General features: G+C 41.1%; 1 protein-coding gene across 5 annotated transcripts in view; it reads right to left on the bottom strand.

Moving 5' to 3' along the window:
* The window catches only part of IQCH (IQ motif containing H), a 111,183-nt gene that overhangs the window by 7,896 nt on the left and 77,712 nt on the right, over positions 1-25,575 (bottom strand). For 4 of the 5 annotated variants that reach the window (XR_005295192.2, XR_006274934.1, XM_038418447.2 and 1 more), the window contains exon 17: positions 3,493-3,660. The exons of the other annotated variant lie outside the window; for it this stretch is intronic. Coding sequence is in view for 2 of the 4 variants with exons in the window: in XM_038418447.2 (XP_038274375.1) it covers positions 3,493-3,660 (168 nt within the window). In the remaining 2 variants the exon portion in view is untranslated. The remainder of the gene's footprint in view (positions 1-3,492; positions 3,661-25,575) is intronic. 5 annotated transcript variants of the gene reach the window in all.

Raw genomic sequence — 25,575 nt, 5'->3', positions numbered from 1 at the left:
AAAATTCAGTGAGAATACATTTCTCAGGCTTAAACCCCAGATTGATTTGTTTTTCATTGTAGGTTTCAGCCAGTACAAGGAATCTGACCCAAATCTCTCTGAAGTCATTGACAGTTTTTCCAGTGAGTGTAATGGGAAATGGACCAGACACTTAATTTACTTTCCAAGCCTACAGTGTCAGAGCCTGGATTACCAATCCTGTGCTCAGATTACATTGTCATCCCCAAAGGGCTGTGAAGGTTTGTCTTCACAAGGATTTAAAGGGGTGTTGTTAGAACACATGTTGTAAGTAGCACATTCTATAAGTGTAGATGAGGCAGCATTACATTAGCACATGCTGGCGGGCTTAGCTGAAGCCTGGAAGCAGTCTTAACAACATACCTTTCAACCCTAATGAAGACAAACCTGTAGCTCTATAAGGAGGGGTGGGGGATAGAGTGACAGTTTATGTTAATCCTGACAGAATTTTACCATCCCTTCCATGCCCGCATGTAACTCTCACTGACAAGTTTTGTGCCTTACTGAGAGAAGAACTAGTCCCTTGTCCTTTTCAGAGTAGGCCTGATCTAGTAGTCCTTATAAAGCCAGAGCTCCCTCTTGAAATCAATAGACTTTTCCTGCCAGAGAACAGCAAAACTAAGGCCAGTAATTCAAGTGAGTTTTTTAAATCGTAGACACATTGCAGCTTTGTTCTCGTTAGAGGCCTGATACTAGAATCAGGGTGCATTCTGCTGTGCAATTCAGCCTGCAGTTAGGGGGAGCTTTGAACATGCTGCTATGTCAGGATCAGTCCCTACATGAAAAACAATGTGGAACAAAAAGAAAAGGAGTACTTGTGGCACCTTAGAGACTAACAAATTTATTAGAGCATAAGCTTTCGTGAGCTACAGCTCACTTCATCGGATGCATTTGGTGGAAGTGAGCTGTAGCTCACGAAAGCTTATGCTCTAATAAATTTGTTAGTCTCTAAGGTGCCACAAGTACTCCTTTTCTTTTTGCGAATACAGACTAACACGGCTGCTACTCTGAAAAATGTGGAACAAATGTATGGTTAATATTAATTCTAAGTCACCTTTCATTAAAACACATGAATCATCACAAAAATACTTAATGCTAAACACAGAAAACCTTAAATATCATTTTTCATGAATAGTATTTTTCTAGGCACAGTTTAAAGTGACTACGGTCCAGATCCTCAAAGGTATTTAGGTGCCTAACTCCCACTGAAATCAACAGAAATTAGGTGCCTAAATAGAAGTTAGGTGCCTAACTCCCACTGAAATCAATAGAAGTTAGGTGCTTTCTTTTCATTTCTAATGTGATGTCACATTTTTTTTAACCTTCCTGAAATGCAAGGCTTCCTGAAATGCCAGGGCTTATTAGAAGGGATAGTGCTTACACTACCATGAGTAGCCCTTAAAATCAATAGAGATAATTCTATGGTTGAGATTCAGCAAAGCATTTGAACACATACTTAAGTCCTGTCCTGACTGCAGATACTTTCCTGAGCTGGGGCTTGAGTCTGGTATTGTTTGCAAGACTGGGTTCTTAGTTCCTTGAATGGGGATACTGCATCTTGAAGCATGTAATTTACAGTATTTTCCCCCAAATGATATTGTTTTGACATTGATGCATTTAAGTTGACATAGTTGAAATCCTTATATAATACATCTCTGCCTGAAAATTAATCATGTTTATAATATTCTGAGAATTAATAACACCCATTGCTCAAGTCATTAACTTAAAAAAGGAGCTTCCAAAATCTGTTCTCTTCAGTAGGGGACCACAAATAAATGAATGCTTGATAAAATAATCCAAGTAGCAGTTTAACAAGCGTAAACTTGAATGTGGCTGCAATAACACAGAACTATTGTTTAAGGGTTGGCATCAGGTTGATGAGGTGGTTATTTCAGCTACAAAGCGTGCATACACATGCATAATGAACTGCAGTATGAATTATTAATGTGTTGCTTATTTAGCCTCATCTGTCTAGAAGATAATGTATCCTAACTATAATGAGTGATTGGTTTTCTACATAATTACAGTAGCAGCAGTATCTAGGAAATTTGTTCTTTTAAAGAAGGATTTCTAAAAATACAATCGTCACACAAACTCAGTGGCTGCTCCATTTTATCAATAACAGCCCTAGCAGCATTGGGAATATATAATACATAAAAGGGACAGATTCATTATTAACATCATAATTTTACACAAAGTGTTTTACTTAATCATTCATTACAGATCATGTGCGGTAAAAACATTTATCTCTCTTGGTTTTTTTTAGAAAGAACTTCAAAGATAGTACTTTTTTTCCAGTTAACTTTTAAGGAAGTAAGAGCCAAAGATATAAAGAGGAGGAAAAAACTAAGGACAGAGTGACAGTTTATGTTAATCCTGACAGAATTTTAATTCAAAAAGTTGCTACTTGATTACTTTTCATTTCTAGAAGATATACTACTGGGACTAATTCATCCTCTCTAACTTAAAGTGGTTGCTGGACAAGAACAATAGATCAGGATCTCATTAACCTCTAAATTACGACGCTCTGACACTTTTTAGAATGGCACAACATCTCTCCTTTGTAGACAGAAAAAGCAGTTGGTGTGTTTTCTAATAAAACACCTAAACACTGCAGTTGTTCTCCTGGCACCTCCTCTTAACTTACCCTGATTTTTCCAGAGGGTTTCACCTTGTCTGTCCTTCTGCTGGGGATAGCCACCATCATAAGGACAATCTCAAGGCTGATAAGCCAAACAGTTTATCAAATTTAATAAATTCAATAACCATAGTTTACACTTTCTAGCACCATCTGTATGAGGATCTCACAGCACTTTACTAATCGTGACTCATTTAGCCTCACAACATCCATGTGGGTGTAGGGCAGTATTATTAGCACTATCTTGCAGATGTGGAAGCTTAATTTACAGAGCTGTTAAGTGTCATTCCAAAGTTTACATAGGATGTAGAACACAGGTATCCTGACTTCTAACCCTGGACCCCAGCATCAGGACCATGATTGTCCTTCCTCCTTTTAGTCCTTGTGGCACCATGGTGCTCTCCCTATGGTGCCCTTTTTACCACCTGTTTGGTTATCTTGTCTCACAAAGTTTAAGAATTAAATGTCACAAGATTCCTTAAAACATTGAGAACTATGTCAGAGTATTCATCATTTAATTAGTGCCATAAATAGAACCAATACTGATGGGTGCAAAATGTGGCTAATCAGAGTCACCATAAATGGCCAAGCACTTTCTTTTCATTTCTAATGTGATGTCACATTTTTTTAACCTTCCTGAAATGCAAGAAAAGTAGCTGCTCAGTTATTAACCCTTTGGTACTGGGGGGCTCTAGAGCAGCTGCTGGTTATGCTAAAGGAAACCCCAAATCTTGGAATCCACAAATTAACTGGTGTTTCTGAATGTGAACATGCTGAACAACCTTTTATACCTGAAGTCACTTAACAATGTTAGTTGGAAATGAAACATTACTTACAGTTTCTGCCTCCTCACTCTGAACACTTTGACTTTTTGTTTTCTTCCATGTAAGTGGCACTTTAAAATGGTTAGAGCACCCATCCAGATTGCCATTTGTCACATACAACATGAGCTGAGTGAAGGCCAGCTGGTCACTATAGCAAAGGTCAAGGTCTGTTACCCACACCTATCAAAACACAAGAAGCCCCCCCCCCCAAAAAAGTGAAATTCACCAAGTTTATTTAATGAAGCTGGGATTCCACTGGTTTATGAATGCTGGTACATCATTTACTTGACTGAGATAAAGAAACCATTTCCAAACTGGAACAACCAAAACTCTTACATAATTTTAGAAAGATACCTACAGAGAATATTGAAAGGCTCAAAAACAGACTAATAAGAAAATAGCAAAACTCACTGCAAAGGTTTTAGCAGGAATTAAGGACATGCATGTAGATGAGCTCATGCGATGGAGCAGCTCATAAATGGAGCTAAAATGTATATTGGGATTTTCTCCCCTAAAGATTTTTTACTGTTAAAAACACTCTAGTTACAAAAAAGCAACTTTTTTTGAGATGGAAATGAGGAGGGCCTTAAGGGCAGAGTCATGTTGTGAGTGAAAGAGATGGTTTCACATAGAAAGCAATGCTATTTGAATATAACATGTGCTTTAGTCATTGATGGTGTTGAGCAGTGCATATTCCTACTGAAGTATATGGCATCATACACAGCAGTTGCTTTGTCTTGTGTGTAGCAAGTAATGTGACTTGGGGCCTGCTTCTGCTTCCACTTACACTGACCTTTTTGCAGGTTTAACTTCCATGGAATCACTCTAGATTTACATCTGCGTAACTAACAGCAGAGAGTCAGGCCCTAAAATTTTAGAGCTGAGAATGACACGTGCCCATAAAGGCTTGCATCTGCACAAACTGGGTTATTGCACATTGAACTACACACTGGTACACAAATGATAATGTGGGTGTTGTGAGGACACAATGTGATCTCAATTCTGAAACGTTGGCTCTTTATGTCTAAGCCTATATATTATTAGAGATAAAAGTACTAGTTACAAGGAATGTTAAATAACCAGTCTGGTTACTAGCCTCTATCTACCATCCAATATCTACCATAAGAACTGATATGACCCTAAACAACTCTGTATTCACACACAATTGTAATCATCTTTGTACAAAATATGCCTTGTGAGGTATCATTTGAAAACTATTCACTCACTAGTCAGTAATATCATGGTGAAAAGTGTGTAGCAATATTATATGTAAAGTTATAAATTCCCCCTGCATTATGTTATTACCCATGTTTAAAACCAGACAGCTTGCCTCGGTAAAGGTGTTAAATAAGTCTATCCTAAACAAAGGAATGTGGGTTTACATCACTTTAAATATAAGCAGTAAACAGGGCCATCAAGCTAGCAAGGCGAGGAGACTGTGGGAAACAGAACAATTTGCATTTTAGCAAACACCAGCGGGAGGAAGAAAGAGCATGGAGCTACCTTAACCACCAGACTCCATATTGCCTTCCTCAGCATTTGAATAAAAACTCTTTACTTTGAGGGATATTTCAAAGGTTCACTGGACTATAAAAGAAAGGCGCAAAACCCCCCCAAGTTCTCTCACCTAAGACTACAAAAGAAATAGCACTTTGGGCTTCTGGAGGAGATCCTGACCAAAATGGGGTGGGGGGGGTCAGTCACCTTGCTAGAAGACAGGGGGTGAGAAAAAGATAACTTGAACAAGGCTGTACCTTGCTAGATGAAGTTTTAGACTTTTAGATGGGTATTTTCACTTTTATTTGCTTGTAAGCATTTCTAACTTTCTCTCTTATACTTGAATTCACATAAAATCCTATCTTCTTTTTTTATTTTACTTTTAATCTAAACCCGCAGTGCTGTGTTTGATTAAAGTGAATGTTAACTCCAGTTAATGTGGCAAGCTGTTGGGTTTTGTCTCTTTAAAGGAGCAAATGGATCTTATTCCTCTGAATATTGCAGGAGAGGCCTGGACATTGCAGAGCACATGGGTGTGGGAAAGTATGGGATTGGGGGTGCATTGGGGTCACCTGCTAATATTAACCAAGTCTGCTAAAGACAAGTGTGTGTCTATGATAACTGCTGGCAGGCTGTTGTTCAAAGTGGTTGAATCAGAGCAGTACAGTTTACAGAACATAGAGTGCATGCTGGCTGCGTGTGTGGCCCCAGACTGGGAGCCAAAGTAGCAGAAACATTTTGGGGTACTCAGGGTAATAATACAAGCAGTGTCCTCTTGCTGGTCTGAATTGCACCTTGAAGTGCGACACTGCCATCATCCATATTATTGGAGCGCTCTCACGATCTTTATCGTCACAACAACTCTGCAAAGGTGGATTTATCATCACAACACCTCTGCAAAGTAGGGCAGTACTGTTAGCCCCCATTTTGCAGATGAGGAACTGAGCCCCAGAGATACATGCCTAAGGTCATAGAGGAAGTCTGTGGCACAGTGAGGACTTGAACCGAGGTTTTCCAAGTCATAGGTTTGTGCCCTAAGCATTCTTCCTTCCTGCACACCATTAACTGAATGAACAAATATCTTATGGATACTATGGATACATAGATGGACACATCTATGAAGTGCTGCATAGCTCATGATAATAGCAATATGCTTGTACTGAAGGAAACTGAAATGTAACCGTACTTCTAGGAAGACTTGGGGCTCTTGTGCCTTAAAGAGCCATCACGCATTGGGACGCCACAGAGGTGCACTGTCCCAGCCGCAGTTCTTGGAAGCTTCATGCCTGATCCTTGTATAATGCTTCCTGGAGCTCTGGGGAGTGCACAGGCAGGGAGGGAGGGCACTGTGCCACACCTGAAGGGGGTGTAGCATCTAGCCCCTTTGCTCTAGTGACTAGTACGAAGCGTGGGAAGGAAAGCTCCTTCCACTCACTTTTAGGAGACTTTTGCTAGCAGTGGCACTAGCTTCATCTTACGCTAAGTGGAGCACAAAGACCACATTGTGGCTAGGGAAGCTCTTTGAATCCTCCTCTCCTCCAGACTGTTGTACTCACAGAAGCCTATACATAGTTTGCTCTTACATTATTCACATTTAGGGCTTATATGCACTAACATTTACTTCAGTATAAATGAAGTCGCTCAGGGGTGTGAAAAAGCCCTCCCCCACGTGACGTAAGTGACACCAACCTAAGCGCTGGTGTGGACAGCGCTATGTCAGCGGGAGAAGCTCTCTGCACTAGCAGTGCTACAGCTGCGCCGTTGTAGCGATTCTATCTAGACTAGCCCCCAAAATCCATGCGCCTAACCCTGCAATCAGCTACGTTAACATACATAAAATGTCTGCCCTAGAGGGGACTCCTTTAAAACAAATCTAGCAGTGAGTAACTTGAATAAGCCTTTGAGTAGTAAATGGCATCATTATAAGGATATTAAGAGGTCAGGCAGCCAAGGCCTCTTGCTAAACTGGAGCTAATTTCTGAATCGTATTCACACAGTAATGCCCTTTTCATAACAGCAAATAAATCACGTCTGTAACAGTTGTTAATAACTAACTGCCAAGTATCTGTTGCTGTATTAAATATGCTATTTGTCAATTTAAATATTTCTTGCTGCATGGTATAAAACACAAATCAGATGCTGATGGCTGGCTTTGCTTAACAATAGAGGGAACTTTCACCAGTTACAATGCTTAATTTTCCCTAAGAATATAGTCTTACATAGTCACTTTCTATGCAGGTGAGAAGGAGCTTTCAAAATATAATAGTTTTAGACTATTTCAGCACGTGATAATCCTTCAAATGAGCTACATTTTTACAGCACATGTAGTTCATGATGAATTCATATTAAATGCATTTCCATAAGTATTAGTAATAAATCAATAATAGCAAGTGTATCTTTAATTGTGTGAAAATTAGGTTTAGAATCCAAAATAAGTATTCTACAAAGAGAGAGAGTGGACTGGATGGCTTGAGTGAGAGGATCAAGGATTATGGAAGATGTTTAGTTCATAGGTTCAAATCTGTCCCAAAATGACAGTGACCAACAATCATTAGTATCCAATGCCTGCTCAGTGATCTATGTGAAATGAGTTGATGATCTCCATCCAGTTTCTGGTGCCACAGCAGTAAAGCCACAATCAATGTCAGCACTAAGTGAAAGCTTTGCTGGAAGCCTCAACATAGGGGAAGGAGAGAAAGATCTCAAAAGCTGTGAGACAATTAATCCCTCATCCTAGAGGTGGTCCCTCCAAGATAAGGTTCAGACACGAAAGCAGGGAGCGTAAGGAAAATTTGCGCTGCCATTGCCCGTGTTGTACCCGATCAGTGGATAATTACATGGCTTTGGACAGTCGAAGTCATGTTCTGACAATGTGTAAAGAACCTGGCCTTCCACTTAACAACAGATAAACCCTCAAAGAAATGCAGCAATCTTGAAACAGACATTAGCAGGTGACAAATTTATTAAAACATCATAGAAATTCAAATAAACAACATAAAAAATGTAGTGTTACATATTTTATGTAACAAGTGATATAATCATACAAGCTTTGTCAGCAGCTACTTTCCTGTAAGTTTAATTGTAAAGTGTGGGTAGGCCACTTTTATTTATGTTTAGATCTACAGAATAGACCCATCAAATTCAGCCTGAGCACACTTCCTATAATTTTAATAAGACACAGCACGTAACGCTGGCTCTAACAGACCCTCCAAAAGGTAAGCTAGGCACATTCCCATCCACCACTCTGAGACCCAGGGCATTACAGAGTCCTCAGTGAATGAGAAGTAGGCCCAGCTCAGTTCCCTGCTCAGGGAAGGGCTACAAGATTGCATGCTAGCAACAGAAGGCCTTTGGGCAGGACAGCCTCCATACCCAGAGGTCAGAGGACTGGGCTGAACGCTGGAGGTATTACAGTCCATCAACATTCCTTACATTCCATGCTCACTGCTTCATCATCCCTTGTGAAAAAGTTCTATAACAATAAATGGATTAAATCAAGAGTTGGATACTAAAAACCTACAGCATGCAGCAGAGAATGACATCCATCACCTCTAACCCACAGTTGCCAACTTTCAGGCGGTAAATAAGCACCCTGACTTTCACAATAAGCCAAATATCAAGCGAATCCCATTTCAAAACAAGGCCAAAACAAGCCAGTCCCTAAGAACCCCAACACTTTATGTGACTAGATCCCCCCAGCCTGCAGTCTGGGACTGGGGTGGGCCCGCTGTGCACCTCTGATTTTCTCCTCCCCCTTGCCCCTGCTTGCCAGGAGCCAATCAAAAAAAAGAAGCAACAAGCTAAATCCAAAAACTACCCAACAAGCAACTCATAAGCCAATTAAGCCAAAAACAAGCCCAATTTCTGCATTTTTTTCATGGGTTTTTTCATTTTTGTCATGTTTGCTCTAACTATGGTTCTTTTTAACCATTCTACAGAATACTATAGCAGGGATATTGTTTTGTGTTACTCTACAGAATGGTGCCAAATCCCTATGGGCAGTTTGAGTCATTATTACATTCCAAGGCTAAGAAGGTTGTCATTAAAGTTGCAGATTACCCAATTTTTAAAATAGAGGGGCAGTCCTCAACAACACTGAGTTCACAGAGGAGGAAGGTAATGATAGCTCCAAGCCACCTTTCTACCTCCTCTGATCCTGGGCCTCGGGGATGAACCACCACTCTTGCAAGTTGGAGATGCCAAATGGTCACTAATTTATGTCAGTTGGGATGTTCCCCTAGGATCAGTTTCACAGGACCAGGATTGCCAGAGCACATTGCATTGTGGCCATGTCCTGGAACTCCTCCTACGTACGGGAAAGAAGGGAAATCAGGTGGTGTAAGCTAGGTATGTTGGCTTTATACTATGATAGGTAAAATCCCCAAAAGTCCCTTCAGCTTTCAGTCCCCTGAGCACTGCGTGAAGGAGAGACAGACTGGACTGAGAACCTGGCCATAGTTTTCATGAGATTGATAATAGGGTGCAATTTTTCATTTTACTAGTTCAGATGCAGCCCAAGTCATTAGTAACTAACCAATGTTACCATCCAGCAGGTGGGTAGATTCCTATATGAAATGAGCTGGAAGTCTCTCTCAAGTTCTCACTGGTCAGATATGCCCTTTGCAAAATTCACAGTAATTCATAATGACAAGTAACCTTGTTGATAGTCTCAACAATGAGGCTATGGATTCAGTGAGGCTGAGGCTCATGGGGAGAGCAGTGGGGCAAATCTGCCCTACAGCTGCCTATGCTGGACTTATTCTGGGGATGCGGAGTGGACATCCGTTTGTAGGCCTATCCATCTGGCACCGTTCACCAGTGATAGATAGATACACACCCTCAAATGGAAATGAGTAGCGCTTATAACCTTATACTAAGCACATGCTTTCCCCCACTGCAGTTAGCAGGTGTCCCCGGAGCATAATAGCCTAGGATTAATTATAAATAAAAAAGAAAAAGAAGTAGAATCCTTTATATCTGAGCCTAAAAAGTTCTACTCCAAGAGGATTCCATAGGTGTTGACTTTTCATTTTCCCTGAAGGGCTCATCAGGCACATGCCAGGAAAACCTATTTCCACTGCAATGAAAGGGCTTTTTTGTATGCAGAGCACTGAGCTAAATCAATGTGGCTGGAGCTGCCAGCAGCAGCAGCAGGGGAGAAGAACCTGAAATAATAAAAATATATAACCTTTGAGCAAGAGCACAGAAACTAGGAAAGCAAGGATTTACAGGCTGTTTGCTCTCTGTTTTTCATGGTGTATCTGTGCCTGACCCATACATGCCATGTCTAGGAAACAAATATTTTAGGGATGCCTGTTGCCCAGTAGAGTTTCTGTCTTCCACTGCCTTTGTCCTCCTCCTCCTCCCAAGATGCTAGCTTGAATGCACACAGGCCCTGTGCTTTGAGCCCCCTTCAATTCTGCAGCATCTCTGCTCCTGGCCATTCTTTCTGCCGACTGACTTATGAAGCACTGCACCGGGTGAAGAGCATGGCAGAACAAGTCTGGTGGCATTAATGAAAGGAAAATGATCCCTTATTATTAATAATAATGTATACAGCACCATCCATCCCAAACTGATATACACAGGGAGTGCTTCACCCTCTGCTAAAAATGCAGCCATGTCTGCACAAAACACAACAACTCAGATGGGAAAGTGAAGGTTACATGAGCTAAGTGGGGCTGCTGGGAATGTGATCATCTGAGTTGGAATTTACCCAGAGAATGGGAATTAATGCCCACACAAGTGTTATGGCAACTTTAATGACCATAAGTGCTTAGGACACTGGCATTACAGCGCGGTCCACAAACAGCAGCTCAATGCCCCAGAGCACCGTGCCCAGAGGAAAGAATGCCACTACTGAATGTTCACAGCATTTCTCACCGCACCTGGGATTTGCTTATAGGTTCCACTCATGTACTAAGCAGGCCCAAAACCTGCTTAGCTCAAGAAAGTTGCAGCACAAGGTGGCACAAAGCAGACCACAGGGCAATTGTAGTTCTTGTTGCCATCAGGTGGAAGCAGGGCAGGGGAAGAATCCCAAGCAGGGCAAGACCCACTAATGTTATGTCCAAAAAAGAAAGAAGGTAGAAGCAGACAAGGAAGATGTGAGAGGGGGGAAAAGAACCAGAGTGAAGCAAAAACAACCCTCCAAACCACTGAGTAAAAGAAAAACGAGATACTAAAGGAAAGAACTGGGCCTGGAGAACAGTCCTGGGATGCTGCTGGTTTCCAATAGCACCTACTGCCACAGCTCAGCAGGGAAAACAAACACATTTCCAACATGGCTCCTGCTTCTAAGTGAGGTTTCTCTTCCCTGCTAAGCTGTGGGAGTGAGAACTGTGAAACAAGTGAAGTTTGGTTTCTATCTGCTGCAGCGTTTGATTAACAGAGCTAGATGGCTTTGATCCAAAGTCCACTGGTGTCAGTGGAAGCCTTCTCACTGACTACAATGGGCTTTGGATCAGGCACTATAAAGCCAATTATTATTGCAAAGTCTATATAAAACAAGTTCTAAACTAAACAAACTGCATGAAAAAGCATTTCTCTCATCAACTGTAATGATTTTCCTTTAACTCGGAGTGACAGACAGTGGCGATCTCTATAAACTCTCTAAGAACTGAACCATCCTTCTTCATTGTGAGAAGCATCAGAGGTAAATGAAATGTGATCCCAGCTTATACCTGTTGATACTACATACTTCTTCAATTAAAGCCACAATCTAAAGCGCAAATGTAAGACAGAAGAAAGGCAAGCACATGATCTAATTCTTTTTTTTTTTTTTTTTAAAAAGGTGGCTTGTAGCTACAGCTTTTAATAATTTTTAAAAATGAACAATCAGTGCCAAATGCACTGATGCACCAAGATGCCTGTTTTCACTGGAAATCCTACTCGTAACAGGAGATGTTGTCTGTGAGGTACATGGCTGGTGTGGTAGTAAATTTTTGTTTTTCTGCTGTATCATTTTAACAAATCAGACAGGGGAATTATTTCAAAGGTCCCACACATGTAAATCTAAAGACTGGTGGAGAATGAAGTCTTATTTTCCTGTTGGTAACTGAACTAGTTGTTAGTGGCCTAGTACTGTAAATGGAATGGTGTTCGTGGGGATATGCTGTTCATCTCTTAATTTCCCTTCTGTGCTGAAAAGTTATTTCCAATGTGGTCTATGGGATTACATAGTTTCCTTAAATTGTCATGGAAGAGGGGTGTCAAAATCCCTCAGAATGCTTTGAAAAAAATCTTAGTTTTTTTCATTATATTTGCATGGTTTATAAAAGCAATAGTGACTGCTGAGGTTAGGCATTTACTAGCAATTACAAACAAAGTGAGTTGTCTGGTCCAGTCAGTCAGCTGCAGTTACAAAAAAGGTGTGCCTTAGAGGTCATGTATAATTAAAGGCAAAAGAGTGATACAACCAGGAAAGTAATGAACATTTAATGTTTTTAAGCCTGTTCTCATTTTCCTAATTTGCCCTGGTACCTCTATGCAATGAAGGGCATTGGCTACATGATGTCGTAAACTGATCTGAGGCCCCTGCAGTACCAAGAACCCACCACATGACAAGTTAAAAAGTAATGCAGTCAACTTTAACTTGAAATTTCAGGGCTTTCACAGTTTCTGTCACCATCTAAATATTGCCAAAAACAGAGGACCTTTTCTAGAGCCCTGCAAATCCACAGATATCTGGGGATAATTTTTGCAGATCGGATACGGATATCAATTTTGTATCCGCGCAGGGCTCTACCTATTTCCCTCCAATAAATGTGTGTAATTCCTATTAACAGCAACAGAGTACGTGTTCAGAAGTTTAACTGAAACAGAGCTCAGTTGTGAAGCCTGGAAATGGACCCAAGACTTAAAACTGACATTTGTATTTCAAACATCCCAACGTTCCGAGGTGTTCACATCAGGGGTTTTGCACTGTCCCATTATAAAGATAGAGGCTATTTGCTAAATTAGGATTCAGAATTAGAACAGCCTCAAAACTGATCATATTTGGGCTTTTGGATTGGGCCTACACAAGGGAGAATTCAGATTTTTCAGACTTCTCAATCTTTAGACAATGTCCAGTGAAAAAATCAGAGGTTCAACCTATCAGACGTACTGACTGCTTGGCCAAGAAAATGTTATGGATGGAAGGTTTAAACTTGGGATCTGGCAACACTTACAAAAATTTGTGGTATGCAAGCTCTGCTGAGTACTGCAAGGAGATGCTTTCCTTTAAAATGCATGGTTCTCCAGGCTGCACCTCGTGATAAAGCCAGCTCAAGTGAATAAAGTCACAATTATAGTGTAATTCTTTACAGCTGCCATAAAAATGCTTCAACTTTAAAACAAACTTCAGAGGGGAAGGAAAACATAAATTCTTAAACAGTTACTAAATTATAGCTTTTCTTTCCCCAGTTTAATTGTTTTATCTGCATCAAGTATTGATGTCTACATTATTATAAAGAGCACAACCTGCTATTTTTAAAGAAGTGCTTGGATGACACTGTAAAAACGTCAATTAGTAAAATATTAATGCAACTTGGGCTTTGAGAAAAAGCTCTTTTTATTACTTTTAAAATTCACCATGGAATTGAATATTTTAGCAAGGATTGCATACAGTATCTTATCAGGTTGCCATCTAGTGGCAGTTATCATGATAGCCCAGTGTCATCTCTGAAACTTTTTGAGCTCTGGCTGGCTGGACACCATTAAAGGGAAAGCTGTGGAACCTGTTTGAAAATTACACAAAGAAAGCGCTATGCTGTACTAAGAAGAATCTGGGAATTTTTTTTTATTGGTCACAGTTACTTTATTATTATGATTAGTCAAGATTTACATTGCAATAGTACTGAAAGCCCACAACCAAGTTAGGCCCCATTGTGCTAGACATGCTGCAAACACCAAATAAATGGCAATGCCTGCCTCGAAAAGCTTACAATCAAAAAGGCATGGTATAATGGGTGGCTGATACAACAAGCAAGACAGCGTGGGAGAGATGGGGTAATACACGTGCAAATTCTTATCCAAAGCAGAGTAATGATCACGGCTCTCCACCTGCCTAACCATTGTCAAGTTGTACTTTACTTTCCACGTTTTGCCATTAAATAACAAATGAATATAAGAGTGTAAAATTCATTTGATAAGTCTCTTACAGGCTTTCATCTACAGTAATGTTATTTTAAATCTTCAGTTTTAATGCTATAAATGTCAGAACTGATAAAATGTCATGATTTTAAAGTCAATCTCATTCTTTTTAGGACCTGATTCATGGATCTACTCAGGATCAGCAATACTGAAGAAATGGCCCTATAGCTGGAGCTACAGCAAAACAAACCACTCTGAAACACCTCTTCAAAGGGTTTCTTTCTGTCAGGCTTCCTTATTGAGAAGACTGACTCTCCCCAGCGGCTGTCAGAATGAAATCTAAAGGAAATGAAATTGGAAGTCATGTGAAGGATACCTATTTCCCAGCCCTTCTGGAAAGACACATGGTCTCCGGAGGAGCTTGTGACCAAAGTTCAAAACCAGACAAATTTCCCATCCTCAGGGAATCTGTCCTTCAGCCAAACACAGGAAAGAGGGTCCAAACCCAGGAACCCGACTGGCAGTTTTAGAGCCTTGTCTCTATGAGAAATTACCAGTAACTTCATCTCCCTCCACACTCATTCCTTTTTTAGAAGCTGCTGAAATACACTATCCTCTTTCCAGAATGCCTTGCCAAGGTGGTCTATAAGTCCTGCCACTCTGAGATTACATTTACCAGCATTCCCTCTGGGCTGGGGGAGAAAGGAGTTCCAGATCATCCTGCACTTTAAGAGCTCCCGTCTCAGGCCCAGATCCGCTGAGGTATCAATGGAAGTTAAGAGTCTAAATACTTTTGTGGATCTGAGCCTCAGTCCCCAAACAGAGGCAGTAATTTGGGCTTCCTTCCTAAACCCTCTACTGACTCTCAGAAGCTGCTTCTGCCCGAGTGGTTGCTTTTCTTGTCCTACAAGTCTGCCTTTATTCATTCAACTAGAATGGAGTAGTGTTGGTTGCAAGTGCCCCCCTCACCAGCCTTAAAGAACCATAACACTCCATTACATGTCTCCTAATATTTTATCCTATCTAATAAATAATAAAAAGGCACTACTTAAACTTGAGATATTGCAGATTGCACAATATTAGGCTTCCACCACAATTTTGACAGCAGGTGCCCCTGCTGTCAGCCCTGGGCCCCTGCTCTCAGCCCTGTGTGGCCAGCAACAGGAGATGCTACTCTCAGCCCTATGTTCCCACTGCCAATCCTGGGCCCCCACTCTCAGCCCTGGGCGGCCAACAGTGGAAAAATCATGGAAAAATAATAATAGACTTCATTACCGCAAACAATAAAGGTCCCTCATTACTTTTCCACAATTTTCCATGGCTTTTCTGCAACTCAGCTGTAATTTTTTGACAATCATCCTGCAATTCAGTTAGGACTTTAATAATATGGAAGTAAGTATCAGTCCTCAAAATCCACATACATGTTCAGTTCTTTTTACCATCCTGCTAAGCTCTTGGCATCAATGACACATTGTGGCAGTAAGTTCCACAGATCAATCATTAATTTTGAAAACAATGATTTTCTTTTTTCAGTTTTAAATTTCTTGTCTGTCATTTTCATTGACTGTTTCCTTGTTCCTGTATTATAAGTCATGAAATATGAGTGCCTGACTTACTGTCTCTATACTATTCATTATTTCCAATCTTTTCAACCTCTCAAACAGCTTAACGGGACTAAATCGGGGGGCCCAAATAATCTCCATCTAAGAATATTAAAGGAACTGGCACATGAAATTGCAAGCCCAATAGCAAGGATTTTTAATGAATCTGTACACTCGGGGGTCATACCCTGTGACTGGAGAACTGCTAATATAATTCTTATTTTTTTAAGAAAGGGAAAAATGTGATCCGGGAAATTACAGGCCTGTTAGTTTGACCTCATTTGCAAGGTCTTGGAACAAATTTTGCAAGAGAATGTAGTTAAGAACACAGAAGTGAACGGTAACTGGGATAAAATACTACTTGGTTTAACAAAAGGTAGATCATGACAGACCAACCTGATCGCCTTCTTTGGAAAGATAACTGATTTTTATACAAAGGAAATGCAGAAGATCTAATCTACTTGGATGTCAGTAAGGCATTTGATACCGTTCCACATGGGAAATGTTTAGTTAAATTGGAGAAGACGGGATTAATATGAGAATTGAAAAGTGAATAAGGAAGTGGTTAAAGGGGAGGTTACAATGGGTCATACTGAAAGGCGAACTGTCAGGCTGGAGGGATATTGCTAGTAGATTTCAGAGTAGCAGCCGTGTTAGTCTGTATTTGCAAAAAAGAAAAGGAGTACTTGTGGCACCTTAGAGACTAACAAATTTATTTGAGCATAAGCTTTCGTGAGCTACAACTCACTTCATCGGATGCATTCGGTGGAAAATACAGTAGAGTTCCTCTGGGACTGGTCTTGGGACCAATCTTATTTAACATTTTTATTATTGACCTGGGCATAAAAAGTGAGTGTGTGCTAATATAATTTGCAGATGATACAAAGTTGGGAGGTATTGCCAATACAGGAGGAGGACCGGAAGATATCAGAAGATGATCTGGATGACCTTGTAAAAGAGAGTAATAGAATGGAATGAAATTTAATAGTGCAAAGTGTTATTTAGGGACTAACAACAATAATTTTTGTTATAAGATGGGGATGTAGCAGTTGGAAGTGACAGAGGAGGAGAAAGACCTGGGTTTATTGATTGATCACAGGATGACTCTGAGCCGCCAATGTGAGGAGGCTGTGAAAAAGGCTAATGCAATCCTAGGATCCATCAGGCGAGGTATTTCCAGTAGAGACAGGGAGGTGTTAGTACCATTATACATGGCACTGGGGAGACCTCATCTAGAATACTGTGTGCAGTTCTGATCTCCCATGTTTAAGAAAGATGAATTCAAACTGAAACAGGTACACAGAAGGGCTACTAGGATGATCAGAGGAATAGAAAACCTATCTTATGAGAGGAGACTCAAAGAGCTTGGTGTGTTTAGCCAAACCAAACAAAGGCTCAGAGGAGATATGACTACTCTCTATAAATACATCAGAGGGATAAATACCAGGGAGGGAGAGGAGTTATTTAAGTTAAGTGCCAAGCTGAATACAAGAACAAATGGATATAAACTGGCCATCAACAAGTTTAGGCTTGAAATTAGATGAAGGTTTCTAACCATCAAAGGAGTTAAGTTTTGGAACTGCCTTCCAGGGAGAGCAGTATGGGCAAAAAACCTAACTCGCTTCAAGACTGAGCTTGATAAGTTTATGGAGGGGATGGTATGATGAGCCTGCCTATGATGGCAGGTAGCCGATCTGTAACTGCTAGTAGGAAATATCTTCAATGGCTGGTGATGGGACACTAGATGGGGAAGGCTCTGAGTTACTAGAGAGAATTCTTTCCCAGGTGTCTGACTGGTGGATCTTGCCCACATGCTCAAGGTCTAACTGATCACCATTTCTGGGTTCGTAAAGGAATTTTTCCCCAGAAAAATTAGAGACCCTAGTTTTTTTTTCCCCTTCCTCTGCAGCATGAGGCATGGGTCACTTGCAGGTTTAAAGTAGTGTAAATGGTGAACTCTCTGTAACAAAGTCTTTAAATCATAATTTGAGGATTTCAGTAGCTCAGCCAAAGGTTAGGGGTCTATTACAGAAATGGGTGGGTGAGGGTGTGTGACCTGCAATGTGCAGAAGGTCAGACTAGATGATCATGGTGGTCCCTTCTGACCTTAAAGTCTGTAAGACTCTGCATACAGAAGTCTTTCCTTGGCGCGAATCATTTTTGAAATCATGCTTTGTAAGTTGTCCAGACTGCACACTGTATCCTAGATGTCACTGATCTATAGAACACCATCACACTATTTCTGTATGGGTTTCTCTCCCAGAACTTCTACATTTTAACAGTTAGCCTTTCATTTTTTGACCATTACTGCACCTTGAGCAGAATGTTTGATAGCAAATAACACTCAGGTCTTTTCCAGAGTGGCTACAGTTAATCTGAATGCAGTAACGCATATGAATAGTTTAAATTATCCTTTTAAAATGTGCAATATTTTGCATTTGTCAGTACTGCAATTCATCTGCCACTTTGCTGTCCTTCTACCTAGCTCTAGCCAGATTGTGCTGTCCATGCAGGGTTCCCCTGGACCCAGAATTCTGCAGGAGAGACCCCCCCTCCCCAACACACACTCTGGGGGCACTAGGACCCCCAAGTGGTGCCTCCCTCCAAAGCCCCAGTCCATATGGCCTTGTAAGAAAACTGCAGAGAGGAACCAGCCAGAGACTCCAGCCAGCAGGAGCAGAAGCAGCCAAATCAGGAATCTTTGGACACTCAGAGAACTTATTAGAGTTTTGACTAGACTTTCAGTTCTGCGCTGATTGGCTGTCTGCTCCAACCCTCCTCCTCCTCCCTCAGTCTCTTCATCTCAGTTTCATCTCCACACCTGGTCCTGTTACCCTCTTCTCCCCTGCCCATTCCCATCACCCTCTGCCTCCTTTCCTGCCCTTTTCTTCCATTTAGCTGATCCCCTGCTAAGTAAACCCAGTCAAAAAACCAAACCAAACTATGCTGGCACTTACACAAGGTTTGCAGCCACTCTGCTTGTGTTTATCCCTTTCCCCCACTCTGTCTTTCTTGTTAATTTAGATTGCAAACTCTTTGGGGCAGAGACCATCTGCTACTCTGTGTTTGTGCCACACCTAGCACAATCGGGCCCCATTCTCAGTTGGTTGTTAGGCACTACTGTAATAAATGTGATTAATGATTAATAATGTTGAATAGTACCTTACTCTATGAGGAATCCAACTAAAATCAAGTCTCATCTTGACTAACCCAAATAATTTCATATTGTCTGGAAATTGCTCATCCTCTTTTCCAGGTCACACACTTATTAAACAACACAGGTCCTAGTGCAGAACCTTTCAGCACCACACTGTTAAGCTTCTGCCTTGTTGAAAACTATTTGTTTCTACTCTGTTCCCTGTTTCTTAGTTTCTGATCTATGACACTACTTTACCTCTCACCCCATGACTATTAGTTTCCTTAATAGCTGCTTATGAGGGACTCTGCCAAAGGCTTTTTGAAAGTTCAAATACATTTTGTCGGCCAGTTTTCCTTTATCCAATTTTCTGTTGTCATGGTCAAAGAATTCTAAGATTAGAAAGGCACAATTTCACTCCACAGAAGCCATGCCCGTTTGCCCTGTCATCTCATGTTCAGATAGGTGTTTTATAATTCTACATATTAAATTTCTACACAGAATCATAGAATATCAGGGTTGGAAGGGACCTCAGGAGGTCATCTAGTCCAACCCCCTGCTCAAAGCAGGACCAATCCTCAACTAAATCATCCCAGCCAGGGCTTTGTCAAGCCTGACCTTAAAATCCTCAAAGGAAGGAGATTCCACCACTTCCTTAGGTAACGCATTTTCCTAACATCCAACCTAAACCTCCCCCACTGCAACTTGAGACCATTACTCCTCATTCTTTCATCTGCTACCACTGAGAACAGTCTAGATCCATCCTCTTTGGAACCCCCTTTCAGGTAGTTGAAAGCAGTTATCAAATCCCCCCTCATCCTTCTCTTCTGCAGACTAAACAATCCCAGTTCCCCCAGCCACTCCTCATAAGTCATGTGTTCCAGTCCCCTAATAATTTTTGTTGCTCTCCGCTGGACTATTTCCAATTTTTCCACATCCTTCTTGTAGTGTGGGGCCCAAAACTGGACACAGTACTCCAGATGAGGCCTCACCAATGTCGAATAGAGGGGAACAATCACGTCCCTCGATCTGCTGGCAATGCCCCTACTTACAAATCCCAAAATACCATTGGCCTTCTTGGCAACAAGGGCACACTGTTGACTCATATCCAGCTTCTCATCCACTGTAACCCCTACGTCCTTTTCTGCAGAACTGCTGTCTAGCCATTCAGTCCCTAGTCTGTAGCGGTGCATGGGATTCTTCCGTCCTAAGTGCAGGACTCTGCACTTGTCCTTGTTGAACCTCATCAGATTTCTTTTGGCCCAATCCTCTAATTTGTCTAGGGCCCTCTGTATCCTATCCCTACCCTCCAGCATATCTACCTCTCCTCCCAGTTTAGTGTCATCTGCAAACTTGCTGAGGGTGCAGTCCACGCCATTCTCCAGATCATTAATGAAGATATTGAACAAAACCTGCCCCAGGACCAACGGCTGCCAACTAGACATGGAGCCATTGATCACTACCCATTTAGCCCGACGATCTAGCCAGCTTTCTATTCACTGCAACTCATAACTGCCCAACAAGAGATCATTGCAATTATTTGCAGGAGAATTCTGAATCTCTGCTAGCCTTTTCTGTAGTACTACAAGAAGCACATTTCAGAAATGCAGATTCGTGAAGAATGCTACAAATTGTCTAAATTTGTTGTAATGGTTCATAAAACAGGTATAGAGACCTGAGCCTAATTTTGCTCTCAGAAACACCAGTGCAAACCAGGATAACTATAATGAAGATTTACACTTAGACCAGACCTTAGCCCAAAGATTATTATTGAACTTCCTTCAAAAAATGCTAAATAAATGTTGATGTAACTACAACGTATTTAGAAAGATGGTAGAGTTTCCCTAGATGAACAAATATGAAATCAGTATTTAGTAAGATGATATTGAATGGATGCAAAGATTATCTATAGTAAAGTTAACAAAATCCAGTGCTCACTTGCACTACCTTAGCTCTGTGATCTCATCAGATCTTATGTTAAGCACTGTCAGGCCTGGTCAGTAGTGAACGTCTAAGAAAAGTCATTGAGTCATTAGATGGTATCCTTCCTTCTGGGTGCCACAGTAGCGTAAGGAAGGACAGTGTTGTTTGAGTGCCATCATTCAAGGTGAGATCTCAAACAAATATTCTGACCACTGCTATCCTTAAAAATCACCTCACATTTCTCACAGAAGAAGTGGCACCCTTAGTGAGGTGTTCAAGCTAAATTCCATTGGCTAATGGCCTACATAAATTTTTCCTTTGTAGTAGTAAGTTAAACAAGGCATACTTCCCCTTTATTTCCTAAACTGTTACGTAGTGTTCAACTGGGAATGCCACCAACTAACCTCCAGAAGTGGCTGTATTTCAACGATCCTTTTATATAAAGTTTGCTGCGATCTTTGAAAAACGGCATGGTACAAAAGTCAGGTAAGCTCCTTAACCCTGGGTTGCTATGTAACTTGTACTGAATGCATCCGATGAAGTGAGCTGTAGCTCACGAAAGCTTATGCTCTAATAAATTTGTTAGTCTCTAAGGTGCCACCGGTACTCCTTTTCTTTTTGTACTGAATGGGCTTGCATGCGCTTTACCATAAAAAATAATACTTTGATCATTTATAAAACATATCGTTTTCTGATTTTTTAACTCCTACTAGAATAGCATTTACTGTGAGCCATGCTGGAGTCTGTGATGAAAAGTACACAAGGAATCACTTTGTTTGCACCACCCAAAATATAAAAGCTTCTCTTTACTAATATTTCCTCTCTTAAAGAACACATTTAAACTCCGTTGTTTCCATGACTACATTCAAAAGATAATTTCTGGATGTGTCAATATTTATTTTTGTATTCTATATCCCACAATATGTATCCACAGATTTGTATAAATTTTACAAAGTTTGTTTTCACCAATAAATACCATTACCTTATTTATCTGTTTGGAAACTGACTTTGGCCTTTATAAAACTCTTGAAAAAAGAGCACTTATACAAACAAAAAAAGACAACAGACCTCGTCAAGCAAGGTAAAACAGAATTGAAAGGCCTCTGGCTTCCCTGATAGTAAGATACGCATCAACTATACACAGTTTATAGCACCTTCTGTTAAAGATTTTGTTTTCAATCTTTGGTTTGCTTTTTTTAAAAATCAAGGTCAGAAAAAAACCCCAATAGTCTTCTTCTGATCTTTTCCATCTTATCAATGTGATGCCTTATTTCTATTCTCATCACAATTACACTTCTTTCTCTTGGTATCAGATCTCCCTCAGCTGTTTTTAATGGGTGATTTTTAGGGAGGGTAGTTTTTCAAAGCACATGGATTGTATTTCGATCGTGTTTTGCAGTGCCCCAAGTGTTTTGGCAGAAGGGTGTTTTGTAAATAAATTATTAATATGAATCAATACCCCAAAGCAATAAATAGTCAAATCAGTGATAAAAATGTCTCTCTCATGCTTTGAACTATACAGAGATGCTCAGATCATTGGCTGAAATTGTGCTGTGCCTCCTGGAAGCACAGCACAGAGAGCCATAGTCCAGGAGGAAGAAAATGTGCAAAGATGGCTTTCAACCACTTTGGCACCCTCACTCTTGTGAGGTGCTCTGGCGGTTTCTGTCACCCTCAACATAATTTAGAGTGGTCCCTGGCTGCTCCCAACAGGACTGCTCTCTCCCCTCTCGTGTTACGTGCTGGGGAAGGGGCGGGCCGGTGCAGGGCAGCCTCTAGCTGTTCTACAGGGTGCGTTTGCCAGTGGAATTCTTCCCAGGCCAGCTCCAGGGCTTTCAAGCAGTGGTGTACAGATAGTCATAGTGTGAGGGAGAATCCCTCTCCTTATGTTGCTTCATTAAACAAGAAGGCATTTGATATGCCATAAATATCTGAACTGCAGACAATACCCCTGTTTTTGTGTTCTGATTAGCCAATGAGGTAGGTATTAATTCTCTGTAAGTGCACAGAAAGTGAGTGATGATTTGCTTTGGGCCACCAACTGCTCCCAGCTGGTCATTAATCCCCAGGACATGCCCCGTGCCTGGACTGTTGTTTACATAAAATATTAGTTAGCTTTTAAATTAAGTCTTAATTTATGTGTGGAATATGATCTCATGGTAAAGAAAAGTCTTGATCTAAACAGCTTGATCCAGGGCACTCTCACTACCAGTGCATAGGAAGCAGAAATTTGTAATTTATGAGACCAATATGAGAAGAAGCAATCTATGTCCCAGGTCCTCCAAATATGTGCATGAGAAACTTTACACATGTGAGCAGGCCCATGCAGCTGAATGGGATCACATGTGTATAAATATGTGCAGGATTGGGATCCATGGTAAGAGACTGACATGTCATCAACACTGTGTTGGACATTATTCAGAGGGGGCAACGGCCTGCCCTTAAAAGGTGAAATTGGAAAATGGAGAAGGATGAAATCAGGAGCAATCCAGTCTGTCCAAGAAATGCACTTCCAGTATTTTTGCTCTTCCCCAAACGGGGGACTCTCAGCGCATAGACAGAGATGTGTCACTTGGATGAAGGTAGAATCCTGAGGCAAGCAGAGAGCTCTGACAATGTCGCTACCTTGGCTTTTACATCAAATCGTGGTAGTGATGCATTTCCTTGCAGCAGACTCAGTCCTGAACTTACTCTAGTGCTAAATTCTGAGGCTGGGGGGTAAGGGTAGGAGGCACAGTGCATTCAGTGGTAGGCCTCATCTTGCCTCACTCTTCAACTACCTAAAAATCTGGTTCAGATTCAGGACTGAAAGGAATCCCATTCCTTCCCTCACAATTTAGAGTGTTCCCAAACCATGGTCAGTGAGGATACATGTCTGCTATGTTCCCTCATCCATTGGTCCCATCACTTGAGTGGGAGATATGGCTTGTTCAGGAGCTGCTGAGCCTTCCCGAGCTATGAGGCCTCTAAGTGGTGACTCACTCAGAAGGATGTCTGATACAAGATGAGATCTCGGAGGAGAGGGGATGAGAGAGGAACAGTTTGCTCCAAGAAAGCCTTGGAGACCCCTCAGGCAGGGATGGCAGGATCGGAGGGGTGAACACCTGACAACACATAAAGCAAACTGTGTGCTAGGTTTGGAAAGTGAGAGAGACATGAGCTAGTTAAAGAGTGCCCAGACAATGATAGACTGAAGAGATCAGTGGCTAAGGATCGGACTGAGAGGGGGCTTGAACAGACTGGAGGGATCAAAAGAAACAAGCATTTCTATCACATATTAAATTGTCTGACAATAAATTGCATTCAATATAACAGGCAGTTCTTATATATTTGAAAAGGTTATAGTATTGTATGAAGCAATGTGTTCTCATCTCAAAGCAGGGGACCCGGGTGTACAACACACTCCAAGGAGCAAAAGGAGAACACACCTTAAATTATTCTGTACCTTTCAGCTTAGGATTTCTTGTGCATTCTGTTCAAATTGCGCCATTAAGACATCGACCTGAACAGAGAGTGGTGCAGAGCTGCCCTGTCACGGAAACTATGGGAATGACTGCTCCCCAGGGAGGCACAAAGCCATCACATGGCCCGTGAACAGGACTACCTCCCAGCCTTCCTCATCCTTTCCAATGATGACATGGCCAGAGGATAAGGGTGAGACCATGTCCTCCTTCTCATCTTCTCTTGGTCAATATGCAGCCCATGGGTTGCAAAGGAGGACAGATCCCACTGTTCCCCTAGGTACAGGTTCTTTGATTGTTACAGGCTCTTGCATGGTAAGCCTGATGAGGTGGACAAAGCTTCTAGCAGTCTCTGTATCCTCACTCCCACACAGGACAGTCACAGTCAGGTCCATAGACTTTTGTTCTTCTATTCTAATCCAGCACCTCAAGGACCACTGCAAGACCTTAGGCTCTAGTCAAATTGTGACTATTTTATCATTGCAACATTAATGCAAGCTCCTCCATGGTATCAGCCAGCAATGATAATTAACCTGGGACTGTTCCGCTTGTTTGATCGACAGTCTGTGTTATTTATTCAGCATATAGAGATTAACCCATTTGCAACTGGCTGCTATTACAACTCATATATGGAGGCAACTCATATATGGGGGGAGGGATAGCTCAGTGGTTTGAGCATTGGCCTGCTAAACCCAGGGTTCTGAGTTCAATCCCTGAGGAGGCCATTTAGGGATCTGGGGCAAAAATTGGGGATTGGTCCTGCTTTGAGCAGGGGGTTGGACTAGATGACCTCCTGAGGTCCCTTCCAACCCTGATATTCTCTGATAAATGAGACTCATGACAAAATATGGATGTTACAAGGAAATACTTTGCTAACACTACTGTCTTGAAAAATTAAGTGAAAGATTTTAAACCATGCTTTGAAGAGAAAAATATGGAGTTTTAAAATCTCATTTTTTTTATACACACACTGACACCCACCCCCTCCCCCTCCTCTCAGTCTGCATGTGCAAATGCAGGGGTTTTTGCTCATGCACAAAGTGTCGGTTTGCACCCATTTCACCCACAGTTGAAAATCTGGCCCCTCACATTGCTTGAAGAGTTGTGTTTATGTAAAAGATACATATAACTTTATGAAGGTTTCAGGGATTTTAAAGTATTTAAATACTGTTACACTGTACTGGTAACAGATGTTCAATTATATCTTAAATTTTTAGTTTTACTGAAAAAACAGTAAATCATTTGATATTTTCTGTAAAATATAACTTTGAAAGGATGCCTAAGTATATAGTGCTTCCAGAAAATTTATTTGAGCCTTTCAGCTACTGCATTAAAATCAGTACTTCTAAAATTAGCGTGAGAGCGTTCTAAGAGTCTAATAGGATTTCTTGTTTGCCAAAAA

This window comes from Dermochelys coriacea, chromosome 10, assembly GCF_009764565.3.
Source record: "Dermochelys coriacea isolate rDerCor1 chromosome 10, rDerCor1.pri.v4, whole genome shotgun sequence".
Taxonomy (NCBI): domain Eukaryota; kingdom Metazoa; phylum Chordata; order Testudines; family Dermochelyidae; genus Dermochelys; species Dermochelys coriacea.
This window is presented reverse-complemented; position numbering and strand designations above follow the sequence as displayed.